The 21,350-nt window shown below is 44.4% G+C and overlaps 1 protein-coding gene across 1 annotated transcript in view; it reads left to right on the top strand.

Moving 5' to 3' along the window:
• The window catches only part of pcolce2b (procollagen C-endopeptidase enhancer 2b), a 40,360-nt gene that overhangs the window by 10,085 nt on the left and 8,925 nt on the right, over nucleotides 1–21,350 (top strand). Inside the window, exons 3-6 of the mRNA XM_078564216.1 lie at nucleotides 3,475–3,730; nucleotides 7,046–7,170; nucleotides 14,013–14,149; nucleotides 16,891–17,039. Of these exons, the coding sequence (XP_078420342.1) occupies nucleotides 3,475–3,730; nucleotides 7,046–7,170; nucleotides 14,013–14,149; nucleotides 16,891–17,039 (667 nt within the window). The remainder of the gene's footprint in view (nucleotides 1–3,474; nucleotides 3,731–7,045; nucleotides 7,171–14,012; nucleotides 14,150–16,890; nucleotides 17,040–21,350) is intronic.

Here is a 21,350-nt window from a genome sequence, read left to right as displayed (position 1 = left end):
TGGACAGGCTTTGAGGAGTCAGGAGATGAGTTTCTCACCACAGAATTTCCAGGCTACCTGCCCTTGTGACCACAGTATTTATTTGGCTGGTTCAGGTCAGTTTCTGGTCAATGATGATCCCCCAATACCCACTCCTCCAAGAATACTGATAGTGGGGGATTCAACAATGGGAATGCCATTGATTGTCATGGGGAGATGGTTAGATTTTCTCTTGTTGGAGATGGTCATTGCCTGGTACTGAGGTGGCAAGTAACATTCAGGCCACATGTCACTCCAAGCCTGAATGTACTTCAGTTCTTGCATGAACTGCTTCAGTATCTGAGGAATTGCAGATGGTACCGAACACTGTGCAGTCATCAGTGAACATTCCCACTTAGGGAAGGTTATTCATGAAGCAACTGAAGATGGTTAGGTCAAAAACACTACCCTGACGAACTTGTGCAGCACTTCCCTGGGACTGACCTCATTGGCCTCCAACAACCACAACTTTGTGCTAGGTATAACTCCAAACCCAAGTGGTGGGTTTTCCCTCTGATTCCCATCAAGTTAATTTTGTGGTCAAATGCTACCTTGATGTCAAGCATAATCACTTACACCTCACCTCTGGAATTCAGCTCATTTGTCCATGTTTGGGCCAAAGCTGTAATGAGATCTAGAGCCATGTGGCTTTGGCAGAACACATACTCAGCATCAGTGAGTAAGTTATTGGTAAGTACAGCTTGACAGCACTGTCAATGACGCCTTCCTTTACTTTGCTAATGATTAAGAATAGAATGATGGGGCAGTAATTGGCCAGTTTGGATTTGACCTGCTTTTTGTGGACAAGCCATAGCCAGACAATTTTCCTCATTGTTGGCTAAATGCCAGTTCTGTAGCTGTTAGAACAACTTGGCTCGGGGTGCTGCTTCCAGAGCATGTAAACACTCACAGTATAAACAAAAGACTCAGTAGTAAATTAAAGTTAACGACATTCCGCTTTAACTATGGATCTACAAGGCAGAACCTAGGGTACGATTTTAACCCTGTGTAAATGAATGGGTTTTGAATGCGTTAAAAGAGCCATGGATTGTTAGGTTTAAAAGGATCCTGAGTTGCTTCATTAGAGCAGAGAAAGTTGACAGGATCACATTAAAGATATTCATAATCATGAAGGATTCTGAGAAGGTAAATAGGGAAAAACTATTTCCACACATAGGCGAGTCAATAACTAGAAGGCAAAGCTTTAGATCAGCCTCACAAACAAAGTGGTTATGAAATTTTGTTTACATTGGGTTGTTGGGATATGAAAGGCCCAAGACACAACAGAATCACAGTGCAGAAGAAGGTCTTCGGCCCATCGAGTCTGCACCGACACGTGAAAAACACCTGACCTACCTACCTAATCCCATTTACCAGCACTTGGCCCATAGCCTTGAATGTTATGATGTGCCAAGTGCTCATCCAGGTACTTTTTAAAGGATGTGAGGCAACCCGCCTCCACCACCCTCCCAGGCAGTGCATTCCAGACCATCACCACTCTCTGGGTAAAAAAGTTTTTCCTCACATCCCCCCTAAACCTCCTGTCCCTCTCCTTGAACTTATGTCCCCTCGTGACTGACCCTTCAACTAAGGGGAACAGCTGCTCCCTATCCACCCTGTCCATGCTCCTCGTAATCTTGTACACCTTGATCAGGTCGCCCCTCAGTCTTCTCTGCTCCAACAAAAACAACCCAAGTCTATCCAACCTCTCTTCATAACTTAAATGTTTCATCCCAGGCAACATCCTGATGAATCTCCTCTGCACACCCTCCAGTGCAATCACATCCTTCCTATAATGTGGCGACCAGAACTGCACACAGTACTCCAGCTGTGGCCACACCAAGGTTCTATACAACTCCAACATGACCTCCCTCTTCTGCCTCGATTGATAAAGGCACGTGTCCCATATGCCTTTTTCACCACCCCACTAACATGCCCCTCCGCCTTCAGAGATCTATGGACACGCATGCCAAGGTCCCTTTGTTCCTCAGAACTTCCTAGTGTCATGCCGTTCATTGAATACTTCCTTGTCAAATTACTCCTTCCAAAGTGTATGACCTCACACTTTTCAGTGTTAAATTCCATCTGCCACTTATCTGACCATTTGACCATCCCGTCTATATCTTCCTGTAGCCCAAGACACTTAACCTCACTGTTAACCACCTGGCCGATCTTTGTGTCATCCGCAAACTTACTAATCCTACCCCCACATAGTCGTCTATGTCGTTTATATAAATGACGAATAATAGGGGACCCAGCACAGATCCCTGTGGTATGCCACTGGATGCTGGCTTCCAGTCACTAAAGCATCCTTCTGTCATCACCCTCTGTCTCCTACAACTAAGCCAATTTTGAATCCACCTTATCAAATTACCCTGTATCTCATGTGCATTTGCCTTCTTTATAAGTCTCCCATGTGGGACCTTGTCAAAGGCTTTGCTGAAATCCATATAAACTACATCAACTGCACTACCCTCATCTATACACCTGGTCACCTCCTCAAAAAATTCAATCAAATTTGTTAGGCATGACCTCCCTCTGACAAAACCATGCTGACTATCCCTGATCAAACCTTGCCTCTTCAAGTGGAGATAGATTCTCTCCCTCAGAATTTTCTCCAATAGTTTCCCTACCACTGATGTGAGACTCCACAACAGTAGAAGTAGAATTCATAATAGATTTTATCAAGGAAGTAGATAAGTATCTACAAAAAAAGAAAGTAAAAGATGATGAGAAAGAGTAAGGGAATGGAATAAATAGGTAACTGTTTCAGAGAAGTCTTTTTCATTTATCTTTTCATGGGATGCAGGGGTCATTGGCAAGGCCAACATTTGTTGCCCATCCCTAATTGCCCTTGAACTGACTGGCTAGCTAGGCCATTTCAAAGGACAATTAAGAATCAACCACATTACCATGGATCTGAAGTCATTTGTAGGCCAGACAAGGTAAGGATGGCCAATTCCCTTCTCTAAACGTCATTAGTGAACCAGATGGGTTTTTACAACAATCAGTGATAGCTTCTTGGTCACCATTACTGAGACTAGCTTTCAATTCCAGAATTTATTAATTGAATTTAACTTCCTTCAGTTGCTGTGATGGGATCCGAACCTTTGTCCCCAGAGCAATAGCCTGGGCCTCTGAATTACTAGTCCAGGACATTACCACTACACCACTGTCACCCTGAAGATGAAATAGTACAAATGATCTCCTACTATGCTGTAAAATTCTAATATTCTATGTTGGTTAGGTTTGCTCTCTAATAGGAATTGAGAATCTCCCAGTTTTTATAAATAGAATTTTTAATAAGTGAGCAAAGCTCAATGTATATGCAGGTTTGTGTGTCATACTAGCATTTTAAGAGTGCCCCAGTGAGGCAGATTAGTTGTCCCTTTTGACTTCTTATGGTGTGTGAGCAGCAGTCATCAGTGATTTAGTTTTTGATGTTGTCATCTACAGGTAGCAAAAGGCCAAGTGGTGGCTCTCAATTTTCGCTTCCTCGATCTGGAACGTGACACTCTCTGCAGATACGATTACATTGATGTTTATGATGGACACGTCAATGGTCAACGGTTGGGCAGGTTTTGTGGTACTTCAAAGCCTGGAGCCATCATCTCAACTGGCAACAAGATGATGGTACAGATGGTAACCGATGCCAACACTGCAGGAAACGGTTTTGTTGCTATGTATTCTGCAACTCGGCCAAACCAGAGAAGTAAGGTTGTTTAATTCCCGCTGGCAGAATAAACACTTTAAATTTATGGTTAAAGTAGAAATGCCAATACAAAATATAAGTTGTCTCAGTGGTGGCACTCTCACCTCTGAGTCAAAAAGTTGTGACTTCAAGCCCAACTCTGGAGATTTAAGCACTCAATCTAAGCTAGCACTTTAGTGCAGTCCTTTTGGATGAAACGTAAAACCTTGGAAGTAAAAAATCGCATGGCACTATTTGAAGAATAGCAGAGGAGTTTGTTCTAGCCAAAATTTAGCGTTCAACCAAGCCACTAAATTCTCATTGCTATTTGTGTATGCAAATTGCCTACATTTCCTTACATTGTAACAGTGACTAGACTGCACAAGTACTTTGCTGGCTCTGAATGAAGATTCCATGGCACTAAAAATTGGGAGGGATGTAAAACAGGCTCTGAATTTGCTATCTTCTGTTTTACACAATTGCACAAAGTCAAAGTTACCCTCCTTCAATCTTACTCTAGAGGTTTTATAAGTTCTGTATGTTTTAATTTTATTATTTTGCTCAACACAGTGTGCATGTAGCACCAAGAGGCAGGTAACTTTCTGATAGTCACTGGTAGAACTTTTTTAATGAACCACCCAAATTAGAGTATTCCTTTGCATTGACACTGAGAGTATTTCTGCTCTGTGATACAAAACTGACCATAAACAAATTGATTGTGGTAGCATTTCTACACCGCATATGGTAAGCTTTTTTTAATATTTCGCCTAAGTTGCCATTCTTGATGAGACTTGGCAAGGAGTGTTGGCTAAATATTCAACCATGGGGAAAGGATGAGAGTAGAAGTCATGGATGAGCCTAATCTTATCCTCACTGGGTGACCACGCATGTATAGTTCCATCAAAAGGCATTGGATAACGATCAGGAGGAAAAACCTTGATCCATTTCCCTCTTTTGATCCCAGGAACATTGAGTCCGATTATAGTGTCCTTACTGAAGTTCCAGCTGAAATATGTGAACACAACATGGACTGGATATTGAAACAGTAACACTCCTGATCTCTATTGGTCAGGTATTCTCCCAGGAAGTTCTTCTGCAGTTTATAATCGCATGCACAAGTTGTACAGATCTGTCTTGTCAGTAGAATACTGAACATGAAGGCAGCAAATAGCATCTTTTATATACTTATTAATGATAGTCACCATAATTTTCATATTTCATGCAGGTGACATCAACATCATGAATCCATTCCGAATTGTGATGTGTTTGTCTTCAGGACTTTGCCAATATGAGCACATATAAGTATGATGGGGATTGTTAGGACTGTGTACACTATTATTGTTCACATGAAATTCCTTCATTGCTATTTCAACAGAGATATTAACCCAATTAAGCTGTGATAGTCTCCTGAAAAATCATACACAACCAATGACCACTTAGGTAAGGTAAAGTAGATGTAGTATATTTAGATTTCCAAAAGGCATTCAATAATGTGCTACATAAAAGGATACTGCACAAGATAAAAACTTATGGTGTTGGGGGTAATTTAGTGATATGAATAAAGAGGATTGGCTAACTGACTGAAAACAGAGACAGGGGATAAATGGGTCATTTTCAGGTTGACAAACTGTAACTATTGGGGTGGCACAGGGATCAGTACCCAGGACCTCAACTATTTACAAACTATATTAATGACTTGGATGGAGAGGTTGAGTGTATTATAGCCAAATTTTCTGATGATACAAAGATAGGTGAGAAAGAAAGTTGTGAGGAGAACACAAAAAATATGCAAAGGGATATAGATGGGTTAAGTGAGGGGGGAAAAATTAGGGAGATGGAGTATAATGTGGGAAAATGTGAGGTTGTCTACTTTGGTAGGAAGAACAGTAAAGCAAAATGTTATTTAAATAGAGACAGATATTAATCCTCGTAAATGAAATACAAAAGTTATAATGTGGATGAAAAACATAATTAAGAACGCAAATGGAATATTGGCCTTTACTGCAAGGCAGATGGAGTATAAAAGTAGGAAAGTCTTGCTACAACTGCACAGGATGTTGACGAGACCACGTAAACTGCATACAGTTTTAGTCTCCTTACTTAAGGAGGGATATACTCGCACTGGAGGCAGTTCAGAGAAGGTTCACTAGTTGGATTCCTGGGATGAAGGGGTTGTCTTCTGAGGAAATGTTGAGCAGGTTGGACCTATTCATGGGAGTTTAGAAGAATGAGAGGTGATATTATTGAAACATAAAAGATTCTGAGGACACTTGACAGGGTAGATGCTGAGAGGATGTTTCCCCTTGTGGCAGAGAATAGAACTAGGGGACACAGTTTAAAAATAAAGAGTTCCCCATTTAAGATGGAGATGAAAAGAAATTATTTCTTCCAAAAGATTTAGTCTGTGGAATTCTCTTCCCCAGAAAGGAGTGGAGACAGGGTCATTAAATATTTTTAAGGCTGAGTTAGATAAATTTTTGAGCTACTGGGGAGTTAAAGGTTATGGGGAACAGGCAAGTAAGTGGAGTTGAGGCCAAGGTCAGAATGTTCTTACTGAATAGCGGATCAGGCCCGAGGGAACATATGGCCTACTCCTGCTCCTATTTCTTAAGTTCTTATGGGGGAGGATTACCATCTGTGAAAGCAGTGATACTAACCTTTATTTATGAGCACTTCAATGTGAAGGCTAATATCACACAAAGCCTAAATGTCAAAGTAAAAGAATACTTAATTAAGGATAGTTCTTTTAAAAAAATCTGCCAGTGACTATCGGTAAGGGTCTTCTGTGTGTTATTGCCTCACACACTATAGTGACAAAGATAAAACGTACAGGCTCTAGAAACCCTTTCTGGTGGAGACAACATGTTGGGAAGAATAGTGCTAAGGTTTCTGCACTAAACAGAAGATTTCAGTGGCTGAAGTTTTCAACAGGAACCTAATACCTCATTTATATTAGGGATTATGGCTGCAAACAGGTCTGCAATACCAGCTAATGCTCCAAGTGTAAAAACTGCCCTGTCAATACTTCAAGTCAGTTTCAACAGGAACAGAATGATTAAAATAAATAATCACGCATTAGCTCATTTTAAATAGTGTTTTGTTGGTGGCTGGGATAAGTCTTATACGATGGAAACCACCTTATTTGGCGGTGCAGAGCTGCCTTCAGCAGAAAGCACCAAATATGAAAAGGGCTATAAATTGCCTTGAGATTGCTGAAGTATGAAGCATCAGCACAATGATTCTAAAAAAAATGTGCGGTACAAGAATGGTTGTATTTGACCTTGAGTGCTCAATGTTGAATGGATAACTATAACATTTTTATCCTCATCACTACAGATGATCAGTTTTGTGGTGGTCGTTTGGAAAAATCGCCTGGATCCTTTGAAACACCCAACTGGCCAGACCATGACTACCCAGCTGGAGTCTCCTGCTCATGGCACATAGTGGCACCCAAACATCAGGTAATGGTTACTGAAATATGTAAAGAGGCATCCTCACAACAATAACATGACTGTTTTCAAAAGGTCTCAGTTGCTTTGATTTGGAAGGTGCAGATTTTTGGACCGAGCTGAATCATTAAGCAGACTTCTCTGCATTACATGGGATGTGCAAAGCAATAATGGGAACGGAACCCAGGGGATGCAGGAGGTCAGACACTACGGGTGGAATTTTCCGCTCCTGGACTTGGGTGGGGAACGGGGAATGTTTCCTGCCATGGGGGCCGCAGGGAATTTGTGCCATATCATGAGACCCCAGTCTCATTAAATAAGCATGGAGGGGGGCGGTGGTTTGTGACGTTTTGTGTGGTGGGGCAGGTTGGATGGCTCGTGCCATGCCGTCATATCCAGGCACCATTTTTAAAAGATGTCCGGACATCACTGAACCACCTTTTGAAGAAAGAAGATGGACCTCCAGGGACACTCAGAAGCTGGAAGATGGACCTCCTCGAAGACACTGAAGCTGGAAGATCCACCCTTTAAATGCTGCCCCCACCCACTACTGCATGTTCCAGGGTCCAGGGTTGCTGGAGGCCTCCACTTCGAACTCCAGCCTTCTTCAGGTAAGTGCTGATGCGTACACGCCACGTTGGTCCAGATGTTTTCTGGACCGGTGCGATTTCATGCTGACAGTGCAGATGACGGGGAGCGGGGAGGGGCGATTCTGGTCTGGCTTTCAACTGCTTTCGTAATTGGGGAGCAAAACGTTTTCCCGCTGGCCCGTGGTGGGAAACTGACTTTTCAGCTCCCGCCGCATTGTCGTTCCCCACCCCCGCCCCACCCCGCCCGCCATCAAACCCTCCGCGGTGGGGCCTGGAACATTCCACACTAGCATTTTCCCTCTGGACTCTAGGTTTAAATCCAGCCCAGGCTGATGGAATGAAAGTCTGTCCTGTGCTCTGCCTGTAAGGGTGCCAGGCGAAAGCGGTTTGTCCAGTTTCAGTCCAGTTCCTGTTGTGCTTCAGCCCACTGCTCAAAACGTCCCCTCGTTTGCCACTAACTAACATCTCACTTAGAGAGGCCTCAGGATGGCTGCTGCAGATAAGAGAAAAAAATATCATATTTGTGCTGCTCTGGGGTTGGGGATGAGGCACACTTTGGGGGCAAAGTAAAGGAAATTTTACTCTGCATCTGACTTTGCTAAACCTGAACTGGTGTGCTTGATACCTGAGACGGAAAGCACCCTGCTTCTTAACATTAATATCACTTACCTTGATAATATGCTAAAATAGTGGAACGGAACCAGAGGTCAAGCAGGGTATCGTCGCCATATGAACAGCAGTGTTTCATTAAAGTCTTAAGGTTAGAATTTCTTAATTGATTTCACGGGCAGAATTTTCGGTTGGGTGGGCGTTGTTGGCCGGTCCAGGATCAGCCGGGGAATGGACCCGCCAACCGCGATTGGCCCTCGACCGCGATTTCATGCTGGCCGACCAATTAACGGCCAGCCTGAAGCGCGTGCTGAAAGGTTCAGTGCTGCCGGGGTGGGGGTGGGAGGAGAGCGGGCGTTGACCTAAGCAGGGCCGAGCGCGGAATGAAAGCTCCCTGAAGGCAGAGAGCTGCCTCAGGGAGCTGAAGAATTTAAAAGTGACAAAGAAAGATTTTAAAACCCGGGGAAAAAAAAAAATGTCCGGGCATCAGAATCAGTCACCTGAACATATAAATGATGAAAAATTCTGTCTGTACGTTTTTACTTTATTTAAATTTAATAACGGAAACCTCATCCCGCCCTTGGATGAGATTTCATCAAAAATGCAAAGTCCGCCTGGCAGATTCGCCCGTCCGCCAACCGTTTAGGCTGGATGGACCAGGAAAAACCGGGGACAATTGGAACTTTAATGGGCTTAATTGCCCTCCTAATTGTTGGCAGGTGCGCTTCTGACTTTCGCGCGCACCTGCCGACCGAAATATTGAGCGGGATGACGTTGGGACTCTCACCCGACGTCATCACACACGGTTTTATGCTCGAGCGGGTTGGGCAGGTGCCCGCACGGTGAGCTGAAAGTTCTGCCCCATGTGTTTTCAGGTCGTATTGGGTTGAGCGCTGTCATCATTATAAACATTCCTATCCTTGAAAGTCAGCTTAGTGATTTCCTGCCAGAAGTGATGGAGTGGCAAGAAGCTCAATAAGTGATCACAACAGAAGGGAATTTAAAGGGCTGAATAAGGTACTAGCAAAATTTCTGAAGCTTTTCCGTCACTACCTTTGGCTTACTCCTTCCAGTTGCTGCTTCAATGCCTTTTGTCCTGGAGCTGCCTTTTTTTCCGCTCAACGATTCTACACTGAAGACTGTAGATATTTATTTTGCGAATACCCCTTACCCTATGTTACTTGGATGAAGATGAATACAATGAGGAGCATAGGGAAATAAAGCTTCAGAGGAGTATATGGCAACCATTCGCTGGTACCCTAACCACCAAAGATATAGTCCAAGCAATTCTATCTCCACTTGATTGAAATTTTCAAGACATTGAGGGGAACCGATAGAGTAGATTGGAGAAACTATTTCTGCTATTTGGGGAGTTTAGGACCAAGGGCCAAAGTGAAAAAAATTAGAGCCAGCCCTGTCAGCAGTGAAATTAGAAAACATTTCTTCAAGTTAAGGGTGGTAGAAGTTTGGAACTCTCTTCCACAAATGGATGCCAGATCAATTATTAATTCTAAATAAGAGATTGATAGATATTTGTTAGCCAAAGGTATTAGGGGCATGAGGCAAAGGCTGGTATATAGAGCTAGGTCACTGATACCCAATGATCTCATTGACAGGCGAGTTAAATGGCCTATTTCTATTCCTATGTTCCTAATGACCAAAGAAATAACCCAAGCAAGCCTGACTCCTCTTGATGCTGGAGCAATGCTTGCAGAAGATGCATTCAATTGGGACATCATTAACTATATCATAAACTGAAGCCTCTATTCTCCCTTGACCTTTAACATGGTGACTGCACAATATTCCTGTGCTGCATGGTAATTTCAGGCAATGTCTGAATTCATCTGCAAACTTTTTTTTACACAGTGAGTTGTTATATCTGGAATACAATTCCTGAAATAGTGGTGGGAGCAGATTCAGTAGTAACTCTCAATAAGGAATTGGGTACATACTTGAAAAGGAAGAAAATTGCAGGGCTATGGAGAAAGAGCTGGGGAATGGAACTAATTGGAAAACCCTCTCAAAGAGTTGGCACAAGCATGATGGATTAAATGGCCTCCTTCAACACTGCATGAACCTATGCTTAACCAATCTGTTGTACACAGATGTATCAGCTAAGCTATGAATGATTTGTTTGCTATGGCTAGCTAGTATTGTGATCTCACTCAAGACCAGTAACATTTTTTTTAAAAGAAGAAATTTGAATTCCCAGCTACTTACTGAAGGAATGAAGCCACAAGATTCCATGGTTTAAAACAAAAGTAATTTTTACTATACAAGAGTCAAGCGAAGCAAACATTAAATACTGTCTTGGTAACCACATATACTCTAAAACCCAGAATATACTTAAGTTAAAAATAAATTAGGCAAATTACAGTTGATTATAAACTATAAATTACACATTAAATGGCAGATACAACGAAGACAGATCTTACGAATTGACTCAGCAATCCACTCAGCATAAACGTCATCAATCTCAAGCCATAAAGTCCTTCAGGACTCTGTTGAAAATTCCTCACAAAGAATTCCAGCTCCTCCACTTCTAGGATTTAGCCTGATCCTCAGCGGACAGCAACGCACAACCAACCTGAGTTCCACAGGCACGGTCTTCACCAAAAATGGCACAAGTCTGCAGAACTTCCTCAACTCTGCTTATGATGGTCTGGAGGAACTAGATCCACCAAAGTTATCTTCAAGTAACAGAAACAGCCGCACCAACTTTATGGCCAGGATTTTATGGCCCCGCTGCGGTGTGTCTCCCCCACCGGTGGATGCAGCGAGCCATTTAACCCTCCATTCAGTTCTTCAGGACCGTAATATCCCGCCGGGAGGGAGGGGCCATAAAATCCTGGCCTATATATTTTCTTATTTGTTCACAGAATGTGGGCGTCACTATCTAGGCCAGCATTTATTGCTCTTCCCTAATTGCCCTTGAGGAGGTGGTGGTGAGCTGCCTTCTTTAACTGCTGCAGTCCATGTGGTGTAGGTACACCCACAGCGCGGTTAGGGAGGGAATTCCAGGATTTTGACCTAGCGACAGTGAAGGAACAACAATATATTTTCAAGTCAGGTTGGTGAGTGCTTTGGAGTGGAACTTGCAGGTGATGGTGTTCCCATGTGCCTGCTGCTCTTGTCGTTCTAGATGGTAGTGGTCATGGGTTTTAGAAGGTGCTGTCTAAGGAGGCTTGGTGAGTTCCTGCAGTGCATCTTGTAGATGGTACATACTGCTGCCACTGTGTGTCAGTGAAGGAGGGAATGAATGTTTGTGGATGGGGTGCGAATCAAGTGTGCTGCTTTATCCTGGATGGTGTTGAGCTTCTTGAGTCTTCTTGGAGTTGCACTCACCCGGGCAAGTGGAGAATATTCCATCACACTCCTGACTTGTGCCTTGTAGATGGGCTTTGGGAGTCAGAAGGTGGATTACTCACCACAGGATCCCTAGTCTCTGACCTGCTCTTGTGGCCACAGTATTTAGGTGACTAGTCCAGTTCAGTCTCTGGTCAATGGTAATTCCCCAGGATGTTGATAGTGGGAGATTCAGCTATAGCAATGCCATTGAATGTACAAAGACGATGGTTAGATTCCCACTTGTTCAAAATGGTCATTGCCTGGCACTTGTGTGGCATGAATGTTACTTGCTACTTGTCAGCCCAAGCCTGGATATTGTCCAGGTCCTGCTACATTTGGACATGGACTGCTTCAGTAGCTGAGGAATCACAAATGGTGCTGAACATTGTGCAATCATCATCAAGCATCCCCATTTCTGACCTTATGATGGAAGGAAGGTCATTGATGAAGCAGCTGAAGATGGTTGGGCCTAAGACACTACCCTTAGGAACTCTTGCAGTGATGTCCTGGAACGGAGATGATTGATCTCCAACAACCACAACCATCTTCCTTTGTGCTAGGTATGACTCCATCCAGCAGGGTGTTTTCCCGCTGATTCCCATTGACTCCAGTTTTGCTAGGGCTCCTTGATGCCACACTCAGTCAAATGCTGCCTTGATGTCAAGGGCAGTCAGTCGCACCTCTTGCCTATTCTCGGCTTCTGGATCTAGCCTCTTTTTCACCTTGTATGAAACATAAAATCCTGAGGGGACTTGACATTGTGAATATGGATAGGATGCTTCCCTTGTGGGAGAATCTAGAACTTGGGGTCACTGTTTCAAAATAAGGAGTCGCCCATTTAGGACAGAGATGAGGAAATTTTTTTCTCTGAGGATTCTGAGACTTTGGAATACTCTTCCTAAAAAGTTGGTTGAGGCAGAGTCCTTGAATATCTTCAAGGCAAGATGTAGAATGATTATTGGTAAGCAAGGTGTGAAAGGTTATTGGGGGTAGGCAGGGATGTGAGGTTAAAATCAGATCAGCCATGATCTTATTGAATGGTGGAGCAGGCTGAAGGGGCCTACTCCTGCTCCTAATTCATATGTTTATATGTATGTTCAGCCTGCCAGTACTGAACCACTGGGATCATCATATGAGCTCTGATGGCTCTGTGCCCTTTTTATAGGGTTTCAGCTAGTTTCAATCTCCCTCGAAGTTTTGGGGCAGAATTTTATGGCCACTCCCACCAGTGGGATTTTTCTTCCCGCCAAGGTCACTGGACTTACGGATTGCCGCATTTTCCGGCCTCTCCCCCGCCGCAACTGGGCTGTAAGATTCCGCCCTTGGTTTCCAGTCTCAGTTTCAGTCTTAGTTTCCTTAGCAACTGGGAGGATCTGTTTCCTTTGTCCGTTTCCCTTTTCAATTAGGGTCTGTCTCAAAAAAAAATACAAACTTTGAACCCACAGATTTCATCACCCTAGTCAGTCGATCAGCTTCCCCATGGACTTTCATCACTGCCGCAATTGGCACAAGAGATCTACAGAGAGGAAGCATTCCCAAATTATGAAGAGTCATTGATTGCCCACATGTGACCATGCATACTCCTTTCATCAATCCTATTCATTTTTACAATAAAGAACATCACTCAGTCATCGTACAGCTTGTTTATGACCGATAGCACCACACCACGCACATTAATGCTTAAGCAAAAGTAAAATACTGCGGACGCTGGAGATCTGAAATAAAAACAAAAAAAGTGCTGGAGCTGGTCAGGCAGCATCTGTGGAGAGTAACAGAACGAACAGGTCGATGACCTTTTGTCAGAATTTAATTCTTGCACTACTGGTAGCTGCTCCCTTAGCTTTACCGCAGTCTGAGCAAAAAAGATAACACTCTAGTTTTCTCAGTTCTTCAGTGGCCTAACCAATGGTCCTCAAAGGGAACGCTGGAGGCCACAAAGAAGAGGTAAGTTTCAAATAATTTTACACTTTTTAAAACTAACTTTGATGCAGAGTCAGGAAAATTTCACCATCTCGTTCATTTATCATTATGCATCCATTTACAACATGTTTGTTGATTAAATGACACCCTATCAGTGGATTGTACGATGAGTAATGGTTATTTGCATATCAATGGCTTTCTTTCACTCTATTTAAATTAATAATGCATAGTCTGTCTAGATAATGAATGTGAAAGTATGGGAAGTTCAAGCTCAGTAAGCTTTGAAGATCTTTGTATGAAAATACTGACACTGCAGTTGAGCTGTGGAGAAAGCAAATGCCTGCGTTCAGCATTTGATATTCATTAATTACTTTCCATCTTTAACAGATAATTGAGTTAAAATTCGAGAAGTTTGATGTTGAAAGAGACAACTACTGTAGATATGATTATGTTTCTATATTTAATGGTGGTGAAAACAACGAAGCAAAACGGATTGGAAAATACTGCGGAGACAGTCCTCCAGCGTAAGTGGTATCGTTACATTATTTTTGCACATGTATTTCTGCTTCCTTCACATCTAGTCATAGATTTATAGAATGGGTTGCAGCGCAGAAGGAGGCCATTTGGCCCACTGAGTCTGCACTGGTTCTCCCCAAGAGCTGGTCAGCTACTCCCACTTGACCAGTTTTTCTCCCAAAACCCCTGCAAATGTTTTATTTTTAGGTGTTGATCCAATTCCTTTTTAAATTTGCCTCCACCACCCTCTCATACAGTGCATTCCAGGCCCTAACTACACACTGCATAAAAAGTGTTTTCGCAAGTTGCCTTTGGTTCTTTTGTCATTCACATTGAATCTGGGTCCTCTGGAGTTTGACCCCTCCACCAAAGGGAACGACTTTGAACATCTCTATCAAATCTCCTCTCAACCTTCACTCAGGAAAACACCCCAGTTTCTCCAATTTATCCTCGTAACCAAAGTCCCTTGTCCCTGAAACTATTCTTGTAGATCTTTCCTGCACGCTCTCTAAAGCCTTCGCGTCCTTTCTAAATTGCGATATCCAGAATTAGACACAAACGTCAGTCGAGGCTGAACCAGTGTTTTATACAAGTTTATCATAACATTTCGGAAATGATTTCAGTGGCGCTCTCTGGTATGCCTCTCTCCAAATGGCACATTTCCTAATGGCTGTACACTGAGCAGAGCTAATATGATGCTTAGCATCCCATCAGTTTCATCCCCTAAAGTAATGTCACAATGGAGGGGAGCAGGCAGAAGAAGTGCCACCCTCCAACCCCCAGTGATATTTATGAATTATGTCATAAAGGTGCATAAATATTCCCACTGAGCACCAATTTCACCCCATGAGCCCGGATTTTCAGGGCGCTTACCTGTAAACAAGTTGAACTTTCCATGTTATCCCATTCATTATCTAGTCAGACTGCGCATTATTAACTTTAAATAGAATGCAAAAAAAGTCATTGATATGCCTATACCCATTACTTATCATACAATGCTGGGTCAAAATCCTGGAACTCCCTTCCTAACAGCACTGTGGGTGTACCTACACCACAGGGACTGCAGCGGTTCAAGAAGGCAAATCACCACCACCTTCTCAAGGGCAGTTAGGGATGGTCAATAAATGCTGGCCTAGCCAGTGACACCCACATCCCGTAAATGAATTTTTAAAAAAAATCCACTGATAGTTTGTCATTTAATCAACAAACATTTTGAAAATAAACACTCAATAGATTCACCTGACTTTCTTTCCCTCCCTCCCCCCAGGGAAGCACTTTGCCTCCTCTTGATGGCTCATATCTTGTCCTGCCAACCTACAGGCAGAGAAAGTGATTTGTTCTCATTCAGATCTGGTCACTAACAAGCCAAGAATGGTTATGCAACTTTGCAGTTTTTGAATAGCAAATCGTGATTCGCCTTCAGTTCTCTTGCTCCATCAAATCATTTGCCCTACCAACAGGCAACTACACCTCCAAGCCTATTACTTATCAGTCTGGCATGCGATTTTAAATGTCATTAAAATTATAATTAATATTGTTTTATTATTGTTGAATAATTATTTTAGATGGTTGAAGAAATCTTGTCTGTCCCGATGACAATTGATGGAATTCCAGTGGCACAGTGCTCCTGGGTTCATGGTCAGAATTACATGCGAGTTCCCAATCTTGGCTGTGGTCATCAAGAATAGGAGAAAATTGCTTCAGGAAAGTCAGTTCAGACGACTGTCAAATGCCTGTTAGATGCTAATCCAAGAAAGAACTGTCAGATGTCCATTGCCACAACCCTTACTCAATAAACTGGCCAGGAAATCATGCATGGCACATTAGGATTTAAAGAAGTAGAAAGGAAATCCCTTCAAATAGCTTGGAAGAATACAGTTTTCTATGTTGTTGTACAAGTTCCCCTGGAGTCCTGGGGCAAAATTGTAGAGCTCCAGGGAATTGGGGGAGGTCAAAGGGGCCTAGGAGAGAGATCAGAGGCCAGTGGGGGTGGAGGTAATGGGTGGCCTGGGAGGTTTCCCAAAAGGAAAAACTCAATAAAACTGGGAAATAAGAGTACTGGTCCAAACTGTTTTTTCCTTCTGGGTTAACAGAAGCCTGGGGTGTGGTAATCAGAACCTAGGTTTGTGGTCAGAGGTCTGAGGATATGTTCAGAGAGCTTGAATGGGGAATGAAAGATCTCACTGAGAGGGGAATCAGAGACCTGAGGGCGAGGTCAAAGGCCTGGGGCGGAGATTGGAGATCTCAGGAGAGAGAACTCATGGGGAAGGACAGAGGGGGTGCTTGATCCTGGAGTTTCCTCGACCAGGCATGCTGAATCTAGGAGCTAGGAATAAGGCACACCTCCTGAATCCATCAAGTGCTCATCTGGGTATAGCTGCCAGCTTAGCCAAGGCTCAGGAAATCCAGGCCACCAGAGTTAAATTCAAAAAGCTGAATGGCATTGAGGCTCACAGCCTCATTATCATATTTAAAATACTAACCCACCTCCTTGGAGTGGGTTAGTTGTCCACTCACTTTTCTGTCCTAAAGCCAGAAATGGGCGGGTTGGAGTTGTGTTTAGATCAGGAATCTGATTTTTACGACTTTAACCTGACCCAAACCGCACCCCCCCAACTTTTTTTGGGGGTTAAAATTCCCCCTGCCTTATGCAGTTCATTTATTAGCTTGATAAATGTTGGTGCTTAACTCAATGCCGTGCATTACAAACTCAACTTATTGTGTTCCTCTTTGTTTTGCTGTGGGGTAGGCCAGTTCTGTCCCAAGAAAATGAAATCGTTGTGCAGTTCCTGTCAGATCTAAGTGTCACAGCTGATGGGTTTCTGGCTCATTACAAATTCAGGTCGAAAAAATTTCTCAGCACAACAACTGCACCAATCACAGTACCAACAACAACAAGTAAGTACCACTAAGTTATGTTTAAATATTCAAATTTATGCAATGCAAACCTCACAGTAAAATTATTTCCCCAAATGTTCATTTACTAATCAGATCTTATGTGTGTTACTTTACTTTGTGTTCATAAAGGTTGAAATGAATGAGGGAGCAGCTCACCTCAAATTGAGAAATACCCATGAATACTCTTACCTAAAAACATTTGAGTTGGTACTGGTCAATTGTACACTTGATTAACATAGATAATGGTGTTTTTCAATCTGGTTAGCTTGATATTTCATACATATTGTGTGGCTGCTCAAGATCACATTACAATAAGGAGCCAGTAACTAATACTATCTTTACATTAATGTTTAGAAAGTGGTGTGTTTCATTCAGCGTGTCTTTTTTTCATATGACGGCCTCACGATGTTATCCCTTCAGAGATGTATGATGTTTAGTATCATGGGCAGAATATTGAGATCGGCAGGCAGGAGTGCTCCTGACCCGGCCAAACATAAAATGATGTGCGGTGATGTCGGGTGAGCATCAACGTCATCGCGTAGTCCCACGATATTTCATTCGGCGAGCGCACGCCAGAGTCGGCAGCCTGCCCGCCGACAATTAAAAGGCCTATTAAGGCCATTAAAAAGGTAATTAATTTCAAATTTACGCTGCCCGTCCAACCTAACGGTTGGCGGGCAGGCAAAACACGCCAACTGGCCTTTGCACTTTGTAGGAAACCTCATCCACGGGCAGGATGAGGTTTCCTAAAGCAAATAAAAATAAAATAAATATTTCACACTTGAATTAAAGCATGCCCAGAGTCACATGAGGGGATATGTTTTATGACATTTTTATTCTCATTTTTTTTAAAAACAGCGCTTCATCTCCAACAGTGCCTCAGGGAGATTGAAGCGCTCTTTCGCGCACATGCGTGAACTTCACGCAAGGGCGGCTCGCACTCCTCCCCCCGCCCGCACAGGCAGCACTGAGCACTGCCGCTTGTGTTTCACGCCGGGTGGGCCTTAATTGGCCCGCCCGTGTAAAATCGCAGTGTGGTGCCGATCGCGGGTGGCAGTTGGCTTCCTAACCGCCCCTGCCGAGCTCCCCGCCAAGGGCAAAATTCTGCCCCATGTGTTTAAGGGGCACTTGCTCGCAGATTGAGATGTGGGCCTCTGCATGAAGAGCCGAGGAAGAGCGGGGTGAGTTCTTTGCTGCAGCAATATGGGCGGAATCCTGTTGAGGCGCAGGGGTCTCGCCAGCCAGCCAGGGAGCCAGTGAGAGATCCACGCTGCCTCTTTTTGGGGAAGGCCTGCCGAACATGTGTGAAGGGGGTGGCCCTTGTCACACGAGGATCCAGGTGGCCTTAGCACAAACATGTGCGGCGTCTGCAGCATCATAACACATGGGTATCATGGCTGCTGCCAAGATAAGTGAGCACATACCTGCACTGTTTGCTTCTGGTGGTCACAGATTAGTTACACATTGGGGGACCAGAATCCCTTTCTGTTAGTAAACGCTGGCTGGCTGCTCGGATGGTGCCTTGATGGCAGTTGATTACACCTTGAATGTGCAGAAAGCCAGCAATGGCTGCGAAACCCATTGCCCTCCCTGCCTGGCAGGCCAATTAAGGCCCACCCAGCGTGGAACACAAGCGGCAGCGCTCAGTGCTGCCTGTGCGGGCAGGAGGAGGAGTGCGAGCCACCCTAGCGCAAAGTTCGTGGATGTGTGCGAAAGGGCTCTTCCCTGAGGCACAGAGCTGCCTCAGGGAGATGAAGCGCTGTTTTTAAAAAGAAATGAGAATAAAAATGTCATAAAACATATCCCCTTGTCCTCGTCCATCCAGAATCTTATGAATTCCCCAGCCTTCTTGTCTAGTGCATTTGTCACCTCCTTGATGCAGCGGTGAGATGCCGCAGATGTCACCTGTAGACAACTGGAAGGAACTTGTCACATAGAAGTGAAGAGCTGCAGTGACCTTTAGTGCCACGTGCATAGGGGTGCTCACCATATCCCCATGGACACAGTTCATCTTACATTAGGGTGCATAGTTCTGGGATGTCTCCCTGGAGAGGCATAGTCTCTTCACACGTTGTCACTCCGACGTTTGTAGATCCATCATCCTGGTCCTGTAAAGTCTCAGATGCACCAGGGGCCTGTGTCTGTCTCTGCCATGCTGTCTGGCCTCCTGTCATTGGACTTTCTCTTGTTGCTGCTGCTGCTGGGCTGCCTGCGCTGGTTCTTGTGCAGCATGGGCCTGAGATTTACGCTCCCCTGCCGGCAGGATTGTAGGCAGGGGGTGAGCATGAAATTGCACAGATAGGCTTCCTGCTAGGTTCCCGCCCGCCCTGACCTCAGCAATTTTATGCTGGGCTGGGCGAGGCCTCAGACAGGCAGCCTAGTCCCTGCCCCAGCTGAGAGCCCTAAGTGGCCAATTATTGACCACTTAAGGGCCGTTTCCCCCCAGCCTCAATTTTTAGGCTGGCGGGAGTAATTCCTGGGTATGGGAGATGTCCGAAAATAATCGGGTTTAGGCATTGCGTGAGCCCCTCTATCAGAAGACCCCTTTTAACTTTGGGCTGGACTTTTCTCCCTGCTGGCCTCTCCCCCGACACCCCAATCCCCCACTGTCCACCCCCCTCCCCCACCCCTCACAGGCCTCCTCTGCCCTCCCCGCCCTGAGGCCCCCAAAACTCACCTTTCCCTGGAATCCTGGGACTTAGGCTCTGGGGACTGCTTGCAGTCCCAGTCCTGGCCACTGGAGCTCTGGCGCTCCAGGGATTAGAGAGCTGCTGGCCAATCAGATGCGTGGCACAAAAACAGAAAATGCTGGAAAAACTCAGCAGGTCTAACAGCATCTGTGGAGGGAAAGACAGAGAGTTAACATTTCGGGTCACAGCAGAAGGTGGTAATAACAGGACAAGGGTAAGCACTCTGGAAAGAACAACATGACCAAGTGACAGATAGCCTAGAGGGGGTGGGGGTAGGGGGGAGAGGACGGTGGTGGGAAAAAAGATCGAAAATAGGGTAAAAGCTGTGGATAAAACAATGAATAAAAATGAGAATAAAAAATAAATAAAAATAAGTGGATAAAAAATAAAAATAACCACATTCTGCTTTCTGACCTTAATGCCACCATCAGCACCTCCTTTAGCCAGTACCACTACCATTAACACCCCTTTGACCTTTTTGTTTATGATGTCTTTGTCAATCTCTCCTTTGCCTCCACCTGTCGTTGGCCTTCTATCCAGCTTCACCTGCTCCACTCCCCCTTAAACAGTGTAAATTTCATCACATTTTCACTTCTCTTTATCTTTGTCTTTCTCGCCACAGCTGCTGTTAGACCTGCTGAGTTTTTCCAGCATTTTCTGTTTTTGTTTCAGATTTCCAGCATCCGCAGTATTTTGCTTTTATCTTACATCGGGCTGGCAACTCTCTAAGGCGGGTCTTCCTCCCGAGTGAGGGGCAGGGGTCCCGCCTCCAGCCAATTAATGCTCGTTGTAGCGTGAAGCGGCTGTGGGGCAGGCAGTGTTGCCAGGGATGTGTTCCCTGCCAACTCTTCAGATGGCAGGATGGGAAACCTGCCTTCCTAACAACCCTGGCCATGGTGTCCCTGTGTAGCACTGATTCCCTCCAGTGCTTAGGGGCCAAATGGCACAGGGTGAATGATTTCCCCTTGTGCAATACCCTCTCCCTCCCCTTAGGTACTGATATGTGTAAAGCCATTTTAGTGGGCGGCCCCTCTGCCCTTAGGCTAAGCGCTGCCCCTTTAATTTTTGGAACTAACACATTAGGCTTAGTCACCTCAGAATGCCAAGGTTATCAAGTTTGAACACAGAGAAAAAATCTCCAAAGTCAATGCAGTTCCCTGTGACTCGCTCTCCCACAAGTCAAAAGCACTGTCACAGTGAGGAAGGCAAGCCACATTTAAGTTGCTAGCGTTCGATTGTTATAAAGCACGGGAGATTCCTGTCAATTTCCTGTCAATGGGGGGAGCTGCATTAAATCCCAACAAATTACATGGAAATTGCATGCAAGTGGTCAATTTTGAATACTTGAGGTTCCCACTGATAATGGGCGAATTTCCGGCTTGCTTACCCCCATCCTCCCCAAACTATTGATATAATCAGGAGCTGTTTACCTGCCACTGGGGTTCTGATGTGCGGGGTCCCACGTGTTTCTCCGAGCCCATCCACCATCTTGCCCATTCCAGCAAGCTCCCACAAAATCCACCCACTGAGTTATTAGGCAGGATATAAAAGTGATGTGATAGTGTTTTGTTTTGCAGTGTTTGAACTACTCGTCTCAATAATCGTTGCAATATAATCCATG

This window comes from Cetorhinus maximus, chromosome 19 (genome assembly GCF_964194155.1).
Source record: "Cetorhinus maximus chromosome 19, sCetMax3.hap1.1, whole genome shotgun sequence".
NCBI lineage: Eukaryota > Metazoa > Chordata > Chondrichthyes > Lamniformes > Cetorhinidae > Cetorhinus > Cetorhinus maximus.
Note: the sequence above shows the minus strand (reverse complement) of the source record. Positions and strands in the feature narration are given on the sequence as shown.